At 39.5% G+C, this 18,655-nt stretch overlaps 1 protein-coding gene across 1 annotated transcript; it reads left to right on the top strand.

Annotated features, from left to right (window-relative positions):
* LOC107613495 (pentatricopeptide repeat-containing protein At4g39620, chloroplastic) lies at nt 8,296-11,825 on the top strand (the record flags this gene model as incomplete). Its single annotated transcript, XM_016315515.2, is given in 6 exon segments — nt 8,296-8,609; nt 9,198-9,242; nt 9,371-9,503; nt 9,692-10,238; nt 10,263-10,413; nt 10,524-11,825. Coding segments are annotated over 3 exon segments (1,342 nt in total), but the record flags the coding sequence as incomplete, so codon positions are not given.

Below are 18,655 nucleotides of genomic sequence, written 5' to 3'. Positions count from 1 at the left end.
GAGATGGTTGGATAGAGATGGTTGGAGTAAAGATATAGGAGGAAAACAAATGAAAATTGTTTAAAACTGCCACTCAAGAAGCGCGAAAGGCCTAGGGGCAAAACAGTCTTTGCACGCGGAGTTTTTAACCCATTATGAGCATTTAATGCCCTACGCGAGGAACGAGGCGACAAACGGTCACCTTAGCAGCGAATAGATACGCGCGCAAGGGGCACGTTCCCACCACGGGCGGCCGACCTGGCGACAACACACGAAAGAAGAGATAACATGCCACCAACAACCCTCACAATCATTGCCGGCGCGTTGGGGGCACTGTTACGGCTTGGCCCAAATGTAATATGGGCCGACCCGACCCAAACGGTCGGGTGCAAGGCGTTCAGATACTGACCCGGACACGCGTCCTGGACAGCTATCCACTACAGCTGTGAAAGGAAGCTTCGAGGAAGGTGGGCTCTGCCCCTGGAGGGCCCACTCTTGACACGGTATATATGGGGAGGGCCCTGCCCCTCCTCCAAGGTACGTCACATACCATTCACCCTTTTTTCGCCTACACACTTTACTGACTAGAGCGTCGGAGTGTCTTTGCAGATGACACCCCCCTCTCCACACCAAGACCTCGAGACGTCGGTTGCTCCAGCTCCAACCCTACAACCTGGAACCATGCGATACCCCACCTTATTAACCGAAGGACCTCCCCGAACCTTCCGGTACCCGAGCAACCGAACATTGGTGCCATCTGTGGGGACCACCTAAATGGATGTCGTACAAGGTCCTGGAGAAGCAGGCCGCAGGGCTGAGCCCAGAGGGGAAGCCTCCGTGGCTTCCTCCCGGGAGCGCACGAGGTCCCCTCCACGACGACCCGAGCCGTCTTCACGATCTCAAGAGAGACGCCCCTTTGGGGGAACAGGTAGCAATAGCGCCAGAATAATGCAGGAATTGCGTCACAGGATGCAGAACCTGGGTTGCCAGCTGGCAAATCAGGAACATCGCCAACGAACTCCCGAACCAAGCTATTCCCGTTCTCCCGTGACACGGGGAAGAACTCCCCAGATAAGTCATTCCCGGCGCACGCCTAGCCCACGATCTGAATCTGAAAGCGTCTGGGAGGAACAGGAACGCCCAAGAAGACGTCATGACCCCGTGATATACACCCGGCCTGAAAGGAGACGCGCCACAGAGTGGGACCAGGAAGACAGTGGAGAAAGGCCAAGGAGAACACGGCGACCCGTGATAATGGCGCAACCCCATTTCATCGTTCCGTCCTCGAGGTCCGGCTACCAAAGCACTTTGATAAGCCAACGGACATGAGGTACGACGGAACCCAAGACCCCCAGGAGCATCTTACGGCCTTCGAGGCCAGAATGAACTTGGAGGGAGTAGGTGACAAAGTAAGGTGTCGCGCCTTCCCGGTCACTCTGGCGGGACCTGCAATACGGTGGTTTAACAGCCTCTCGCAAGGCTCTGTTGTCAGGTTTTGGACATTAGCCGCGCTTTCTTGGCCCAATTCACTACCAGAATCGCAAAGGCGAAGCACCCGATCAACTTGCTCGGGGTGACACAAAGGCCCGGTGAGCCGACCAGAAAATATTTGGACCGGTTCAACGATGAGTGTTTGGAGATTGACGGGCTAACCGATTCGGTGGCCAGTCTGTATTTGACGAATGGGCTTCTGAACGAGGATTTCAGGAAGCATCTCACCACGAGGCTGGTGTGGACGATGCAGGAGATCCAAAGCGTGGCTAGGGAATATATCAACGAAAAGTTATATTAACTTTCATTGTTATTATTGGGGTCTGGGGAGTGTAGTTTTTATTAATCACTCAACTGTAAATTAAACTACTTGCCTCATGGCTGGCTTCTGATCGAAGAAATACTGGTGACTAGGATCCGCGCATATTCATACCAATAACAAGCTATCACTATCTTAATATTCTTAACATATTTATTATTCCAAAATAGAATTAAAAAAATAAAAATAATATTCCTGATCTGAAATTAAAAGCGGACAGAAAGTACCCACCAATCCAAATAGTTTCTTGATATATATATTATCTATTACTCATGTATATTGGTGAGCATGGATCCTCCCATGAAGCAGGAGGTGTCACCAAGTTATTTGTTTTGGCTGAATTTTTTATATTAAATTCCAGATCTCTACTCCATGAGAAGCATGAAATGACACAGGTTTAAGCATGAATTTTTTTATTATTATTATTATTATACCGTGGCTGTTAAATGAAGAAGTTCTTTTTTTATTTTATAAATTTGGTTATTGTTTTTTGAACATATCTACAGGAACTAATTACAATTTTGTTATCTAAAAGATTTTATCACTTTTTTTTTTAAATTTAAGTTCATAAGAAAAAGTAATATTAATAGCTATATTTTTTATCTTTTTGAAATAAAAGAGCTCAACACAAACATGAAACGAATAAACAAAGAAAAAACCAAAAAAGCAACACTAATTGTAGCCACCTAGCAACCTAGCAAACAATAATTTATTTCATTGTCATTTCTGGCATTGCCACCAACAATAAAAGGGATCTTCATACCTCTATTTCTTGTAACTAAGAAGCGACATATTAATGATTTCCTCTACACATTTTTTTTATTTTCAAATATCCTCATATTCCTTTCCACCCAAACGTTTCAAACTATCGCAAAGAAACATATCAACCACTTCTTGCGCTCCTCCTTCCTTATTGTTGCACTTGTCCAGCTTTGAAAATGTTCCTTCAAAATACCGGAAAATGACCATATATGCACACCACACCTGTCAAGTAAATTTACTGATAAACTAACAACATATTAAAGATGATAACTAAATATTATTATTGGATTAAAAGCCAATTATGTGTATGATTAGTTTGTTTGGTATGGAGAAAATTAATTTAATCACACTGGCCAAAAGAGCAAGAAAACAGGTCCAACAAACTAATAAAGCCCAACATTAGTTCTGTTTAAACAAAGCACTCATATCATCTTATTTAATTCAAAGAATGAGTGGCTAATTTTCATCAGAAATAAAAGCAAGCAAGCAATCTAACCAAAACAAGGAAAAAAATTAAGTTTTGCCCAAGAACAAGCAAATGGCCCAACTAAGGATTCAAGTCCAACCATTCAACTTAGTTGCTAACTAAAAAATTGAATCTTATTTTCTCTGAACCAAATACCACACCACCAAAATTAAACTCTCTCTTCTCTCTCTTCCATCACCCACGTGAAAGCTCAGAAGAAAATCAAGAAAAAGAAAATTCTGAGCTAGGAAAAAATCAAGAAATCAAAAGTGGGTTACCAATTCAATCAAAAAAAAAAAAGAAGTCAAAGAAGATAAAGTTAAAAGCAAACATCACTACCAAAGCATCATCAGAGACGTACTTCTAGATTTGTGCTTCATTAAAGCTTTGTGAAGAAATCTTCTCTTTGTATGCACAGAAGTAGAAAGTTGAAGGTGTTGAAGATAATGAAACTCTACTTTGTATCAACGTTCAATAATCAAACTTGGAGTCGAAGTAAGAATGCACGGTTCAGATTCAAGAAGTTAGATAAAAAAGGATGAAGGAGAAGATAGAAGGTATGGATGCTTGTATGATTCAGTCACTGCTTCTACTCTATCTCTCTTCTGTGATGCCGCTGTTGCTTCTGATTTTTGGGAGAAGATGTCCAATGTGATGAAGCAAAGTTTCAAGTTTTGGAAGCTTTACTCCTCTATTAAAGGGGTGAATGGCCAAGGATTGAAGCAAGGAGTGAGAGCACTAAGTTTGGGTTCCTATAGCTTACAGAGCTATTACCATTTTTCTCCTTCATAGTTTTTATTGAATATTCTGTTTTCACAGTCTAGTCTTTCTTTGTTTTCAATGGTAAAGGCATCACAGTGAGGTATGTAAGAAAAAATCATTTAGTGAAAAAAGGCAAAAGAGTTAGACTTGGAGAAAAAGCTAATGTTTATTTCAGAAACCCTTTATAAGTTTTTCTGTTTTGTAGACATGATCCTGAGGGGATTCCCTTGCAAGTTGGGTGAGCACTTTGCTATTGAAAGCTAGAATGAGTTCCTAGTCAAATATGGTTTTGGGTTAGAAACTGGATTTGTCCCAGATAGGATTGGGTAGAATCCTAGGAAAAATTGGTGAATGTAATCTTGTTCAAAGATAGTGAAATTCTGTCATAGTTGTGATGGAGACTGGATGTAGGCTACATTGCACTGAGTAGCTGAACCAGTATATATGGCCGTGTCATTTCTTCTTCTCTACTCTGTTTCTGGTTTTTCTATTCTGGAGACAAAACAAAATAATCTCCTACTTATTCTATCCAGCTAGACTTCATAGCCATATGCCTTGCACATATTTCAGTTTTGGCTTCTCTTTTGACAAGAGACAAAATAAAATAATCTCCTATTTTTTCACCTAAGGCAACACTACAGAATTCAAAAGTTCTATCCAGTTCCAAGATTACTCAAGCAAAGTAAAAGGAGGCCAAGATTCAACCCCCATTCTTTTAGCCACTAATATTCATGACTTTCCTTTGTATTCACCATGCCTATCAAAACAAACTAAACAAACAACTCCACTATTGGAGGAACTAAGCTTTTTTAAATAGTCTTGGTGAAACTATAACTTGTTACGTCCTCCGAAATCGTTTTCGCCTGCAACACCTGCACAAATGAGTTAGTAGAAAATATACCTTGTCTATCAAACTTTTATACAACTCTATCCTCTCTGTCAAAAGCTAGTTTAACTGGCCTCAAAGTTGTCATGTAATTGATTCACAAGTTCCAATTCCCATTGGAATAACTCTCGTCTCCATTGGAAGTTCCAAATCCACTCTAACCTATCCCAGAACCCACAACCCCTTTGACAGATCCTTTTTGGGTTGAAACCAAAAAGAGCCTTGGAAACTTTTCCTTCAGAGGACCACAATTTAGCCAGACATCCTCCCATAATCGAGTTCTTCTACCATCACCAATCTCCATAGATAAACCAATTATCATCTTGTCTCTTACATGTTGCTCCTTAATCTGTAGCTGATAAATATCCTTCCATGGACCCCCTCTAGTAGGTAATGCCTGGGTGGATAGTAGCTGATTAGGATTGACATTATTACAAGAGCATACCACATTTTTCCAGAACGGATACTCCTTCTTTGAAAATCTCCACCACCACTTAAACAAAAGTGTTGTATTACGAACCATCATATCTCCAACTCCTAAACCACCTAACTTTTTTGGAGCCTGAACCACTTCCCATCTAACCAAAGCCATATTCCTACCATCCTCCTTGCTCCACAAGAATCTTCTCTAAAATGAAATCAATTTCTTAGCAACAGCCTTCGACATCTTATATAAGCTTAAATAATATACCGGCAGGCTATTTAATACTGCTTTGATGAGCATCAACTTCTCTGCTTTGTTGAGCACCTTAGATTTCCATAAGTTGAGATTCTCCTCCACTTTGTCTATTATTAGATTCTAAGTCTTGACCAACCACAGGTTATCTCCTAAAGAGATTCCAAGGTATCTGATCAGAAGAGTAGCTTCCTTGCACCCCAACAAGCTGCACATACTTCGTACCCACTGTTGTTCACAATTGATTGGGATCAGACTGGATTTGTCAAAATTGATACTTAACCCCGACATCAACTCAAAGCAATGCAGAAGCCTCTTGTAGTTCGTAATAGTCTCCTCCTTTGGCGGACAACACAACACAGTATCATCTATAAACTGAAGATGTGACAATTCTATACTGTCTCTCCCAACTAATAGAGGGGATATATATCCGTTTCTAACTGTCTCTCCTATCATCCTATGCAGGACATTAACAATAAGTACAAATAAGAATGGAGATAGTGAATCACCTTGTCTCAAACCTCTTTCCATTTTGAATTGTTTTGTTGGTGACCCATTTATCAACACTGACATAGAAGTTGTTCCAACACACTCCATAACCCACTCCCTCCATCTTCGCCCAAATCCCATCTTCTGCAATACAATATCCACAAAACTCCACTTGACTCTATCATATGCCTTTTGAAAATCCAACTTGATTATTGCCACTTACTTTTTTCTCATTTTGAGCCAATGTACAGTTTCACAAGCAATAAGTGCCCCATCATGTATTTTCCGACTCTTGACAAACGCATTCTAAGTCTCCCTAACCAGCCCTGATGTCACTGATCTCATCCTCCTAACCAACACATTCGAAATCACCTTATACACACATTCAACCATACTAATCGGTCGAAGATCTTTGATTTTCTCTTAGGCGAGTATCTTTGGATTTTCTCATATCGGATTTGACCGGGTTAATGTCTTAAACGGTTCGAAGGTTAGACCGGATCGGTATTAGGTCTAGTTCACCGATTTTTCAGTTGAACCGGCTGATTCGGTCTGGTTTTGATAACTATGTGTTGAAGAGTCAAAAGACTTTATCCAAAAAAGTGTAACATGTTCTATACTTGCCAGCAAATCATCCAGGTGTGGAGCATGCAGATTGGGATTAAGTTAAATATGTTCATCCTAGATAATCTTTTTTCCAGCAGATTGTACCATAGGTTGTCCTCCAAAAAGTGGGCAATTGAGTAATTCCACTCTCAAATAAATGCAAACCTCACCAAAGAGAGAAATGCTGTATGACTAGTTAGGGGTGTTTGTGGTGCGGTTTGGTTCGGTTTTTAAAAAAAAATCATCCGATCTAATTTTATATTAGTAGTTTGGTTCGGTTTGGTTTGATTCGATTTATTCAGTTTTTCAATTCAAAAAATGTATTCAGTTCCAGTTATTTCCCATGCACTAAAACTCTGTTCTATATTATTTTCAATAAAAACATATGCAAGAAAATAACAAGTTTAATTTCACAAAGTCATAAATACAGTCATACAACATAATAACTAATAAAAATCTTGATACAAGAAGTTCAACAAAAAAAGAAATTATAATACAACAATAGAAAAACATGAAAAGTTCAACACAATAAAAAGAAAAAAAAGTTGCTTCCATTAATTTGTACAGCAAAGCAGCCATATTTTGATGTTCCCTAGCAAGATCACAAAACATTGTTCAACAAACAAAGAACCTGAAATCAGAAATTGAGTTATAACAATTAATACCAAATGGGGTTGTATATTTAGGAAAAAATGAATGTTAAAGTGTAATATGAATGCTTAACTAAACTAAAAATGTGCCTCTAAATGTTTAGGTATTCTCGATTCTCAATCTTCAAATTAGGGGAACAGGGCCATGCCTCAATTTTTGCATTATTTTTAAAATTAGAATCATAACAAGTTTCAGCAAATAAACACAGCTACAAACAAAATCATTGAATACAACCAAACTGATTCCAAAGTCACTAACAAGTAATCACTTGACTTAAATCATTAACAAAGTAGTAAAAACACAACAAATTAAAATCATCAACAATTTTGTAAAAATAGTGGAAGCAGAAAATGGAACAATAATCAACCTCACTCAGAAAAATCAGGAAGCAAAAAAAAAAAAAAGAAGGCAAGAGACTGAATCAGAAATAGAACCAAACTAAATCAGAATACAACCAATCTGATTCCAAAAATTTTTATGTGGTGCACTAATTCCACAAATTCTTCCTCTTTCACCTTCTCCTTTCCTGCATTAACATTAAATAAACAAAAAATTCAGAATCAACCCTAAACAAGAATTACCCTAAATCAAACAGAACAAAAAATTCAGAATTAAAAGACAAAATCAGAATCAACAACTCAGCCATAGAATCAAGAACAAGCCAACCAAGTGTTCATCCCAAATTAGAATCAATAAGAATACTAAACCAAAATTAAAAAAATAGAATCAGAACAAAAAAAACAAACCTGAGACTTAGACGCCATTACAGAGGACGACAGAGATGTTGCGACGAGGCTAGAAGAAATGGAAAATAAATTAAAATGAAGAATAAATTTAAAAAATTAATAATAGCAGTGAACCAAGAAAAAAAATTAAAATAAGAAACACCAATCAATAATCAAGAAGAAAATTATAACAAAAATAGAAAAAGAAAAAATGGCAGATAGAGAATGAAAACCGAAAACCAAACCGAACCAAATAAAAAACTACAAAAACATATTTTTCGGTTATTTCGATTTTTGGTTTTTTTGGTAATTCGATTTAAATTGGTTTTGAACAATATTCTGAAAATCGAACCGAACTGACCGATCAACCGAGAATCGACATGGAAAACGGTCCGGTCCTCTTCCTAAAACCGCCATCATCAAAAACGTCGTTTCATTGCTTTTAGAAAAAGAAAGGAAAAAACCCCACCCACACAAATGCGAGTCCCTCACCCGCTACAACACCCCCCCCACACACACACACACCAAACACCCCTCCTTCTCCTTCGAAACACACACTCAAGCCCTAGGGTTCCCCAAACGGCCAAAGCTAAAACCCAGCTTCGTCAACGGAACCGCCGCCGCCGTCCGTGGTTGTCGGCGTCTCTGCGGCCTCCTCCTTCCCCTATCCCAAATCCATACGGCCAGACCTTCTCTTCTAGGCTTTCTAGCTCGGCACGTCGTCCTGTCTTCGTCGGTGATTTCGCTGTTCGAGGCTTCCAGCTGCTGCGCCGTCGTCGTCCTGCTGTCAGTAGAAGGTTAGTCAATTTCATTTTGATTTTGAGCTGTTTCAGTGTTATGAATTTGATTTTGAATGTCTCTGATGAGTGATTTGTGATTTCTGAATCTGAAATTAATTAATTTGTGATAAGTGTTTTGAATTTAAAATTTGTGATCAGTGATTTTTTATGCTGCATTGCTGCTGTTGGGATTTAATTTGTTGTTGAAATAGTTACTGATTTGTTGTTAGTATTTAATTTTTGTTGTTGATTCTTTTTGATTTTTTGTTCTGCTTTTGGTATTTGGTAATCTTTGTTTCTGATTCTTTTTTATTTTTGGTTCTGTTAAGTTCTGCTTTTGGTATTTGGTAATGGTGTTTAGGATTTGGTATTTGTTGCTGGTATTTAATTTTTGTTGCTGATTCTTTTTTATTTTTGGTTCTGTTTGATGTTTTTAACTTTGATTATGATGTATTGATTTCAATTATGGATGGAAGTATTAATCAAGAAGCAGTTGCTGATAACAATGCATCTTTGAGTAATAATTCGCCTGCCAAGAAGCTCTTTGTAATTTCAGTTATGTTTTTAACTTTGTAATTGCTGTTTTGTAATTTCTGCTGGTTGCAGGTTTAGAGCCAAGAAGCTCCTCAAGCAGGCAACATTGTTGAACAGGTCAATAATACACCAAAGTATTAATCTTTGGAGCTTCTTTTAACTTTTTTTTCATCCGAGGTGGTGTTGTGATTGTTGTTGAGGCCTTTTATTTTTCTTTTTTTTTTGCATATTGTGGTTCAAATCAGAGTGGTCTTGGCATTTGTTGGGGAGAATAGAGTACTGCAAGTTTACTCATCTGCACCGTGGATTGTTCAGCAGCGGCTCCAAAAAGAGCACCGTTGTGTCCCCTCATAGAGAGATTCTATGACCGTTTATCAGGTAAACTTAAAAGTTAAAATTTCTCACTTAATTTGAGTGATGACTAGGTAAAGATGCATTCTTGTTTAGTATGTAGTTTACTTGCTTGTTAAAAAATCTGTAACTGAAGTTACGCATATTAGTTAAAGGCCATATGATATGGTATGGTATGTTATGTGGCACTAATTAATTGAAGAAATTGTGTGTAGGACAAGTTTTGCTAGATGGGAATGATGTTAAGAGTTTGAAGCTAAAATGGTTGAGGCAGCAAATAGGACTAGTGAGCCAAGAACCGGCTTTGTTTGCGACAACATTCAGAAGCTGACCAAGTTGAGATTGAAGAAGCTGCAAGAGTAGCAAAGTTGATAATTTATTTATTTTATTCTAAAACGGTTTTTCCGGTTGAACTATGGTTGGACCGGTTGGACCAATAAACCAGTAAACCAGTGATTAGAGCGGTTTGATGACCGGTCCGGTTCTCAAAACCTTGGTTTTGAACACCCCTATGACTAGTTGACCACTCATGTTCATTAAAATAAAAAGCACATTTACTCAAACAATTGTAAAACAAAGCCCGAACAGATAAAGGGAAAGAACCCATGCCCAAAAAAAGCCCAGACAGTAAACTGAATGAAACGTTAATACGTTATCCTTGTCTCTGTAACTCCACTCAGCTAAGCTTCCATGTCTGTTCTTTCTTCTTCATTTGCCAAATACAGGACAACTACAAACCATCCAAGCTTGACTATACCACCCGTTCGAATCTCATGCGGCCCGGTNGCTGGTTCGTTTACTGACCGGGAAAATAACCGCCGAGAGAGAGCCTCTCCTGAAGACACTGAACAAGCACGTGAAGCACCTGAGAACCGAGCATTGCTTCTTGCTCTTCGAAGAGCTTGGTAAACAAGATAGCTGGCTACAATGCATTGAGGTGAGGTCCCTCCCTCTTCCCCTTTTACAATTGTAATAAACCCTAATTGTTCCGCTCTTTAATTTCTTGAATGCTTATATTAACTATTAAGTACTCAATTTGGCGTTCAGGTTTTCAGGTGGATGCAGAAACAACAGTGGTATATTGCTGACAATGGAGTTTACTCGAAGCTCATATCAGTCATGGGAAAGAAAGGCCAAACCAGGATGGCTATGTGGCTCTTCTCGGAGATGCGGAATTCCGGTTGCCGCCCAGATACTTCTGTGTATAATGCTCTTATCACGGCTCACCTTCATTCCCGGGACAAGGCAAAGGCATTGGCCAAAGCTCTTGGCTACTTTGACAAGATGAAGGGAATGGAGCGTTGTAAGCCCAACATTGTTACTTATAACATTCTCTTGAGAGCTTTTGCGCAGGCCCGCAATGCAGATCAAGTGAATTCTTTGTTCAGGGATCTTGATGAGACTGTCATTTCTCCTGATATATACACGTTTAATGGTGTCATGGATGCTTTTGGAAAGAATGGAATGATCCGCGAAATGGAATCTGTGCTTGCTCGAATGAAAAGCCATAAGTGTAAGCCTGACTTGATTACCTTTAATTTGCTCATCGATGCATATGGGAAGAAGCAGGAATTCGATAAGATGGAACAAGTATTCAAGAGTTTGTTGAAGTCCAAGCAGAAACCAACACTGCCTACGTTTAATTCCATGATCCTGAACTATGGGAAGGCACGATTAAAGGAGAAAGCAGAAAATGTTTTCAGAAAAATGACTGACATGGGTTATGAACCAAGCTTTGTCACTCACGAGAGTCTCATCTACATGTATGGATACTGTGATTGCATTTCCAAAGCTAGAGATTTATTTGAAGGGCTAATTGAGTCAAAGGCTCAGATAAAACCATCAACCCTAAATGCTATGCTTGATGCTTACTGCATAAATGGTTTACCATTGGAAGCAGATTCTCTGTTGGAGAGGGCAATTAGTTTACAAGTGTTTCCTGATGCTTCAACATATAAGCTTCTTTATAGGGCTTACACTAAAGCCAACTTGAAGGAGCTTTTGGATAAATTGCTGAAGCATATGGATAGAAATGGTATTATCCCTAACAAGAAGTTCTTCCTAGATGCTTTGGGATCTTCACGGGACAAGTCAAAATCTGCTACTACTGCTGTAACTCATTCAAATAGCTCCCAAGATTTTGCAAAACCTCAGCTGAAAAATTAGTTGGTAATTCACATCAACATTTGACTTGCTTACTAGTTACTAGCAGCTCAGTTCACATATGAGGTGGTATGTTATGTGACTTTGTCATCATTATTTAAATATTCAAGTTTTGGTTTAGTGAATCTGTTATTCTTTGTTTATCCTTTTTGTTCTTGTAAATAATTATTGCTGAATTCTGTGTTTCTTTTTCTGGTTTTATTCATTTGGATTTAGTGTAGTGCATTTGGCAAAGTGGATGGTGCTGGAAAGCAACAAGTAAATCAATGAGTTGCAGATGCAGTTTTGATTAATGATATTATTGACAATACAAGAACAATGATGATAATTACATTTGAAATAAAGGCTACAAGTATGACTTGTAACATTCTATACAGAATTGAAAAATCAATGAATTAATAAAGACAATTTGTTGAGAATATATATGATGTTAACAACAATCTTGAACTGCAATATTGTTTGTGCACTTTCAACTTGACTGTATGAAGTTTGTTCGACTCAAGATAACAATTCGCAATCAATAAGAAATAAGAGAAAACATGAAAATAAAAATGGAAATGCGGGAATAACTTATTATCATGAATATTCATATAGTTTATAATAAAAGAGGGTAGACTTTGGTGTATATAGCGTAACGAGAGAGAGAGAGAGAGAGAGGTATAATTTATGATTGCAATTTTTGTGGTATGTATGGGTTGCGCTACAGAGTTTCCACTATCGTTAATACCTGTGCGCGCCACGTAGATTCAGATTGGGTGATGACGTCATTTTCCGGTTGCCAACGTTGGCCAGCCGGAGAATATTTGTTTGTTGCATGCACACGACAACACAACAGCGTCTTCCACTCACCACTCTTGCGAGTTGCGAGTGCTGAGCTGTGATTATATTTAATATTCTGAATTTTGGTGACGATAGAAATGGCCCCAAATATTGTTTACATTTTGGATTTTCTGATGTGGTTGTCATTTGTGACAACACATATATATCTTTGCTCGTAGTTTTGGAGAATGAGGATTGAGGAATCATCCTTTCCTCCATCAACATATATTATTTTGAACAACTATGTTACATGTCATCAAACTCAATCATCAATACTACGGTAAGAATTTATTATTTTTGTCGCGAGTTGGTCATTAATATTTAAAAGTATAAGATAAAATATGTTAGATTATTAAATTAAAAAAATAGATTAAAAAAAATTCATTCCCTATATTTTATATGGCCATTTATTGCATATATTTTAATTAATCTGAAATTAATTCACTCCCTACTTTAATAATTTATTAAGTTTTATTTTATTAGAATTGAATTTATACATGGGAATTCAGAGTTGAGGAGAACTCCGTCAAGGACGTTACAGTTGATGCTAAGGAGGATAGCGCACAACCCCCAAGGCAAGTCGTTTACGAAGAACTAGACGGAATAACCCAGGACACAAATTCCCTTGATGATGATAGTCACAAGTCTAGCTCTCTTAGTAATGAACTTGCATCCGCAAGTGAATTCTCTGAGATCGAAGAATCTACCCCAAGGCCATTACCGCCTAATACAAGCTTCAAGTGGGTACAATCCTTAACCTTTAACTTTACTTATTCACTTGAATATGGTTTACTTGAAACAGATGGCCAGCTTAGAGCTCTCTGCGGCTTTAAGAGTAAGAGGGAAATGGCTCGCACTCAGAGCTGGTGCACAAGGTTCAATAATGCTCCACGCTTAAACTCGAAGTGCACGGATTGGTATCATGCTCAATTGAATGGATCTCAGAAAATGTTTGGTCACTATGGTGAGAATCTACTTTCTAAACCGCTTGGATGGAAAAATATAGATCAAGACAGAGGCAGATTTAAACGCAAGGCATGGGATCATGGATTCTATTCTGACATTCGTCACCCCAAGAGCTTGACAATCTGTTTGAAGCTGCTCAGAAGCTTTACATGCCTAGTTTGGGACCCCGGAGGCTATTGGCATTCCAAGTATTGGTGGAGATTTTTGGATGAATTTAAGCATAAGCCGCCATAACAGGAAGCTCCTCCAATGTCCAACTTAAGGACTTTAACTAAAAGTGCTAGGTGGGAGACAAGCCACCATGGTATGATCGTTTCTTTTTAATTTTTATTTAGTTTTATTTGTTTTCAAGTTTCATTTTATTTTATTATATTGAACCTGGAATTTTGCATCTCACTCATATTAATCATTGCATTCTGCATTTTTCATGCATATATAAAAAAAAGGGTGCGCGATGTGACCGCATCACTCATGCGATCGCGTCATATTGCGAAAAACACTACCCACGCGATCGCGTCACCCATGCGGCCGTGTGATATGGAAATCGGCGTAAGGATCCAACGTCCAGAAAGTTGGGCTGGAATCGTGCGGCCATTGTGCGTCTAGCACAAAATGGCCCACGCGATCGCATGCCCCATGCGATCGCGTCACATGCACACAACCAATCCCACGCGACCGCGTCGTATGGATTGCACAAATCCCAAAAGGAGACAGAGAGTTGCGCTGGAACGACGCTGGATTCGTGCGTTTAGCACAAATTTTAACGACGCAATCGCATGCCCCAGGCGATCGCGTTATACCCCCTTTTACCCCTTCCATGCGATCGCGTCAACCACCTTTTTCGCTCCAGCCACGCGACCGCGTACCCCACGCGGCCGCGTGGATTCAAATTATAACCCCCAGGTCACGCGAAACCCTATTATCGCGCCCCCCTGAACCCCCTCCCCTCCCTTCTCTCTTCTCCAATCCAACCACCACCACCCAGTCACCACCACCGCCACCGCCAGACGCCGCCGACCTCCCAGACGCCGCCGCCACCTTTCCCCCCTTCCTTCCTCCCCTTCTTTCTCCTTCTTTCTTCCTCTTTCCCCCCTCTCCGCCACTGCTCCTCCGCGCACCACCAACCACCGGCGCCGCCCGTCCCACATCCACTAGCACCACCACCCCTTCCCCTATCCCTCCTATCCCCCATTACCCTTTTTCCCCCCTGCCCCGAACAGCCGCGCCGCCGTCCCCACCACCGCCAGCCACCGCGCCAAACCCCGTCACCACCACCACCAGCCACCTTTCTGCCCACTCTCATTCTATGGCCTTCCAGGTTTCACAAAACGTCACCCTTTTATCTATCCGTCGTTAGCTCATATTTTTCTGTTTATGTTCATATTTTAGGCTAGTTATACGCATGCTGTAGTGGATTTTAGGTTGTTAGGTAGCCTAGGATGTGGTTAGTGGATTTAGGTCTGTTTAATTGCACCGTTCGTGTTTATTGCTTTATGTTTTCGCAATCCTGCTGCTGATATGATGTTAGTTCATATGCTGTAATTTCTTATTTCATGCTGCTCTTTACTCTGACTTTTCATGATTATACTCTTTATATGTAATTGCAGCTTTATTTTTGATTCATATGAACTATTCTGTGCTGTTTATTTTCCGGGACAGTCCAATTTTAGCCGGAATGCTGCCCAAATTTCTGTAAAATATTTCCCTTCATGTCTTGGTTTTGGCATTTTCAACTGTGCTTTCCTTATATTTCACCAAACCAATTCATGAATGCTTAGGCACACATTCTTATTTTCTTTGATCTCCTGGTTCTAAATTGCAATTTTGATGTTTGATTCTATTTTTTGTTATTTCTATATCTATCTGAATCATCATCCACTTGTTTTCCTTGTTTGGTTTTGAGTTACTTATCGCTTCTAATTGTGAATGCTTGTTACTTAAAAACTTATCCTTATGCCACTTACCTTAACCCATTTTTCACTAACTCACTAATTCTAATTTTCTAACACTCTTTTTCAATTCTAACCAAACTCACCTTTTAAAATCTCTTTTCTAGTTTTTCACTTTCTTTTAACTTTCTAACCATGGCATACTGATAGTTTTTCCTACTTAACATGCCTTCTATTACATTTTGGATTGTGAATTCCTCCTTTCAAACTTTTCACTCCTATACAATCCTTAATGCACATTCACTTAACTCATTTACCTCATTCTAATTCTCCTTTGCCACTTTGTGTTTCTTTTGACTATTTACCATTTTGTTTTCCTATTTTTATTATATCCTGGTTTTCTGTTTTTCAGGATGTCAGATTCCCAGAGAAAGGGAAAAGGAAAGGCTACCACTGGCAAACGTAAAAGAGGAGAATCATCTTTGTCTATCATAGATCTCATGCATGATGCCTCCTGGTGGGAGAAAAACTTCACCCCGCAGGAGAAGGCCGACCAGCTACTTCCCGCCACTGATCCGATTAAATTTACAAACCGATACTGTGAGCTTAAGTATCCGGTGTTTGCAACCTCCAGGAACCTATACCTGGAGAGAACTTTGAAGATCCTAGAAGAACTCCAGCAGTACACCTCTGATCAAATCAAACAAAGAGGCTGGTTCTTCCTAGAGAGAAACCTGGCAGAGGTCAATGCATCTTGGGTTAGGGAATTCTACTGCAACTACTTCAAAACTTCCCTAAATGCAGTGAACCTCAAAGGGAAGCAGATTCTGGTTACTGAGGAGGCGATAGAAGATATTCTAAAACTTCTGCCTAAGACTGATCAGACAGATGGTTATCAGAAAGCTGAGGAGGATATGCGCTTTATGCGATTTGACTGGGATGCAGTAAAGGCGAGGATCGCCCTTGACCCAACAGTTCCTTGGATCATGGGTCAGAACACCACCATGCCCAAGGGGATCAAGCGGATTTACCTGAACGATGAGGCACGGCTATGGCATCAGATATTCAGCAACTACATTATGCCGAGTACTCACGAGACTGAGATACCAGCCGCTATGATCACCCTCCTTTGGTGTGTGATGGAGGGTAAGGACCTGTACCTGCCACGCTTTATCCGGCACTATATGGCCAGGGTCCACATCCGAGGCACTCTTCCCTTTCCCTATCTGGTTACACAGTTGGGCCGTCGAGCTGACGTGCCATGGGAGGATGCTGATGAGAGGCCACCTGCTGCAGAGTGCAAGAAGATTATCCCGCACAGTAGGAACTTTCTGGCCTTGGGCTACAGACCTCCATTCCTGACTGCCACTGCTGAGACAGCCACACCTTCTGCTGGCCCCTCTTCCTCTACAGCCACACCTGCCACCACCACTGCACCTCCACCTGCCCCAGAGCCCATCTATCATCTAGTGCACCGCTTGTTTCGACGACTTGACCAGATGGAGCGTCGCAACAAGCGACGCTATGAGCACCTGAAGCTGATGATACGATCCGGCGATATCCCCTCCGAGCCTGACACACCATCCGAGGCATCTGAGGAGGAGGCGGATGCGCCCGAGGCAGAGACCATTCCACCTCAGGAGGCCGAGTAGGCAGGCACAGAGCAGGCCGCATCACAGCAGGTGGCTGAGCATCATATTCAGGCTGTAGACCCCGAGATTCCCATTCAGACAGCCCCTCCTCCGCAGCAGTCAGACCCTCAGCCAGTCACCACCACAGAGACCCCAGCTACCATCCCTTCCAGTGATGACACCCCTTCACACCCTGCTTGAGTGAGCATCAGGGACGATGCTTCATTTTAAGTGTGGGGAGGTCGCCATCTCTAGAGTATTATTTTGGTGAACCACTACAGACTCTTTTTCTTTTATTTTGGATATTTTTCTGTATTTTTCTCTTTATTTTTATTTTTATTTTCTGAGTACTTATACACTGCTACTTTTATGTATTTTCATTCTATTTCTACATTTTGCACTTTAGTTCATATTTTAGTTATTTAGTTTAGCTTGCAATTCTAACTTAGTAGTTATAGAAATTGTGGATTAATTAGTATAGTTTACCCTTTTAGCATATGATAGCTTAGTTTAAATTGAAAATATAGAAAGGAAGTAAACTAGAGACTTTAACAGAATTAAAACAATCCACACACCTTGTATATATAGCATTACATGTTAGTTAGTTAACAATATTTCATCAAGGAGAAACACTAGAACTTTAAAGCCACCTTAAGTTTTACATTGAGAATAATGGGAATTTTTAACTAAACCTGCATAACATACATAACTGATAAATGATTTTAGAGCTAGAGAACATACAGCCTGTGAGTTTTGAGCTTAATTGTATGGTTACATTCAAACCATAATTTTTATTCCTGTGTGTTCCGCCCTTCTTTTATATTCTGATGTTCTTTACTTTGTTTTAATCTATATGTCCGATTATAGAATATAAAGATACATACCAAGAGAGTGACTGAGGCCATTGTTTGATTTTAGCTCACTTTATCCCAAAATAGCCTACCTTTCACATCACCCTTGTTAGCCCCCTTGAGCCTTTAAATCCCTTTTTTATTCTATAAACCACATTACTAGCCTTAAGCAGAAAAATAAATAAAAATTCCAAGTTGAATCCTTGGTTAGCTTAAGATAGAAAATTATGAATAGTTTAAAAATATGAGAAACCTATTGGGAACATGGATGATAAAAGGTAGAAGAGTTGAAAAGAACAAAAATAAATCAAAATGAGAATTTTTGGGAAGCATGCTCATGAGAAATCAAATTGAAAGAATTACCATGTGCATTAAAAAAAAAGGAGAGTTATTTATTTTTCAAGCATATGAATAAGGGGATACAAAAGAATTCCCCAAATGCAAAAAATAAAAGCAATGCACATGGGATAAAAATAAAAATTGAAACATGAGCATGTAACATCAAAAGTGGGAAAAGATGGGAAAATAGGTAAAGTAGCTTTGTTTTACTAAGTATGTATGTTAGGTGAGATCTTAGTCTGCATTCCACCACTTTAACCTTACTTATTACCTTGGACTTAGCATGAGGACATGCTATTGTTTAAGTGTGGGGAGGTTGATAAACCCATATTTTATGATATATTTTGTGCTAAGTTTGAGTGATTTATTCAACCCTTTACCCACTTATTCATATTAATTGCATGGTTTTACTTTCCCTTCCTTATTATGTGATGTATGTGAAAAACATGTTTCCTATACTTTTAAATTAATTATTTTAATTACCTTTATTTCCATTCGATGCTGTGATTAGTGTGTTGAGT

The sequence above is a fragment of the Arachis ipaensis genome, chromosome B08 (genome assembly GCF_000816755.2).
Source record: "Arachis ipaensis cultivar K30076 chromosome B08, Araip1.1, whole genome shotgun sequence".
Taxonomy (NCBI): Eukaryota; Viridiplantae; Streptophyta; class Magnoliopsida; order Fabales; family Fabaceae; genus Arachis; species Arachis ipaensis.
This window is presented reverse-complemented; position numbering and strand designations above follow the sequence as displayed.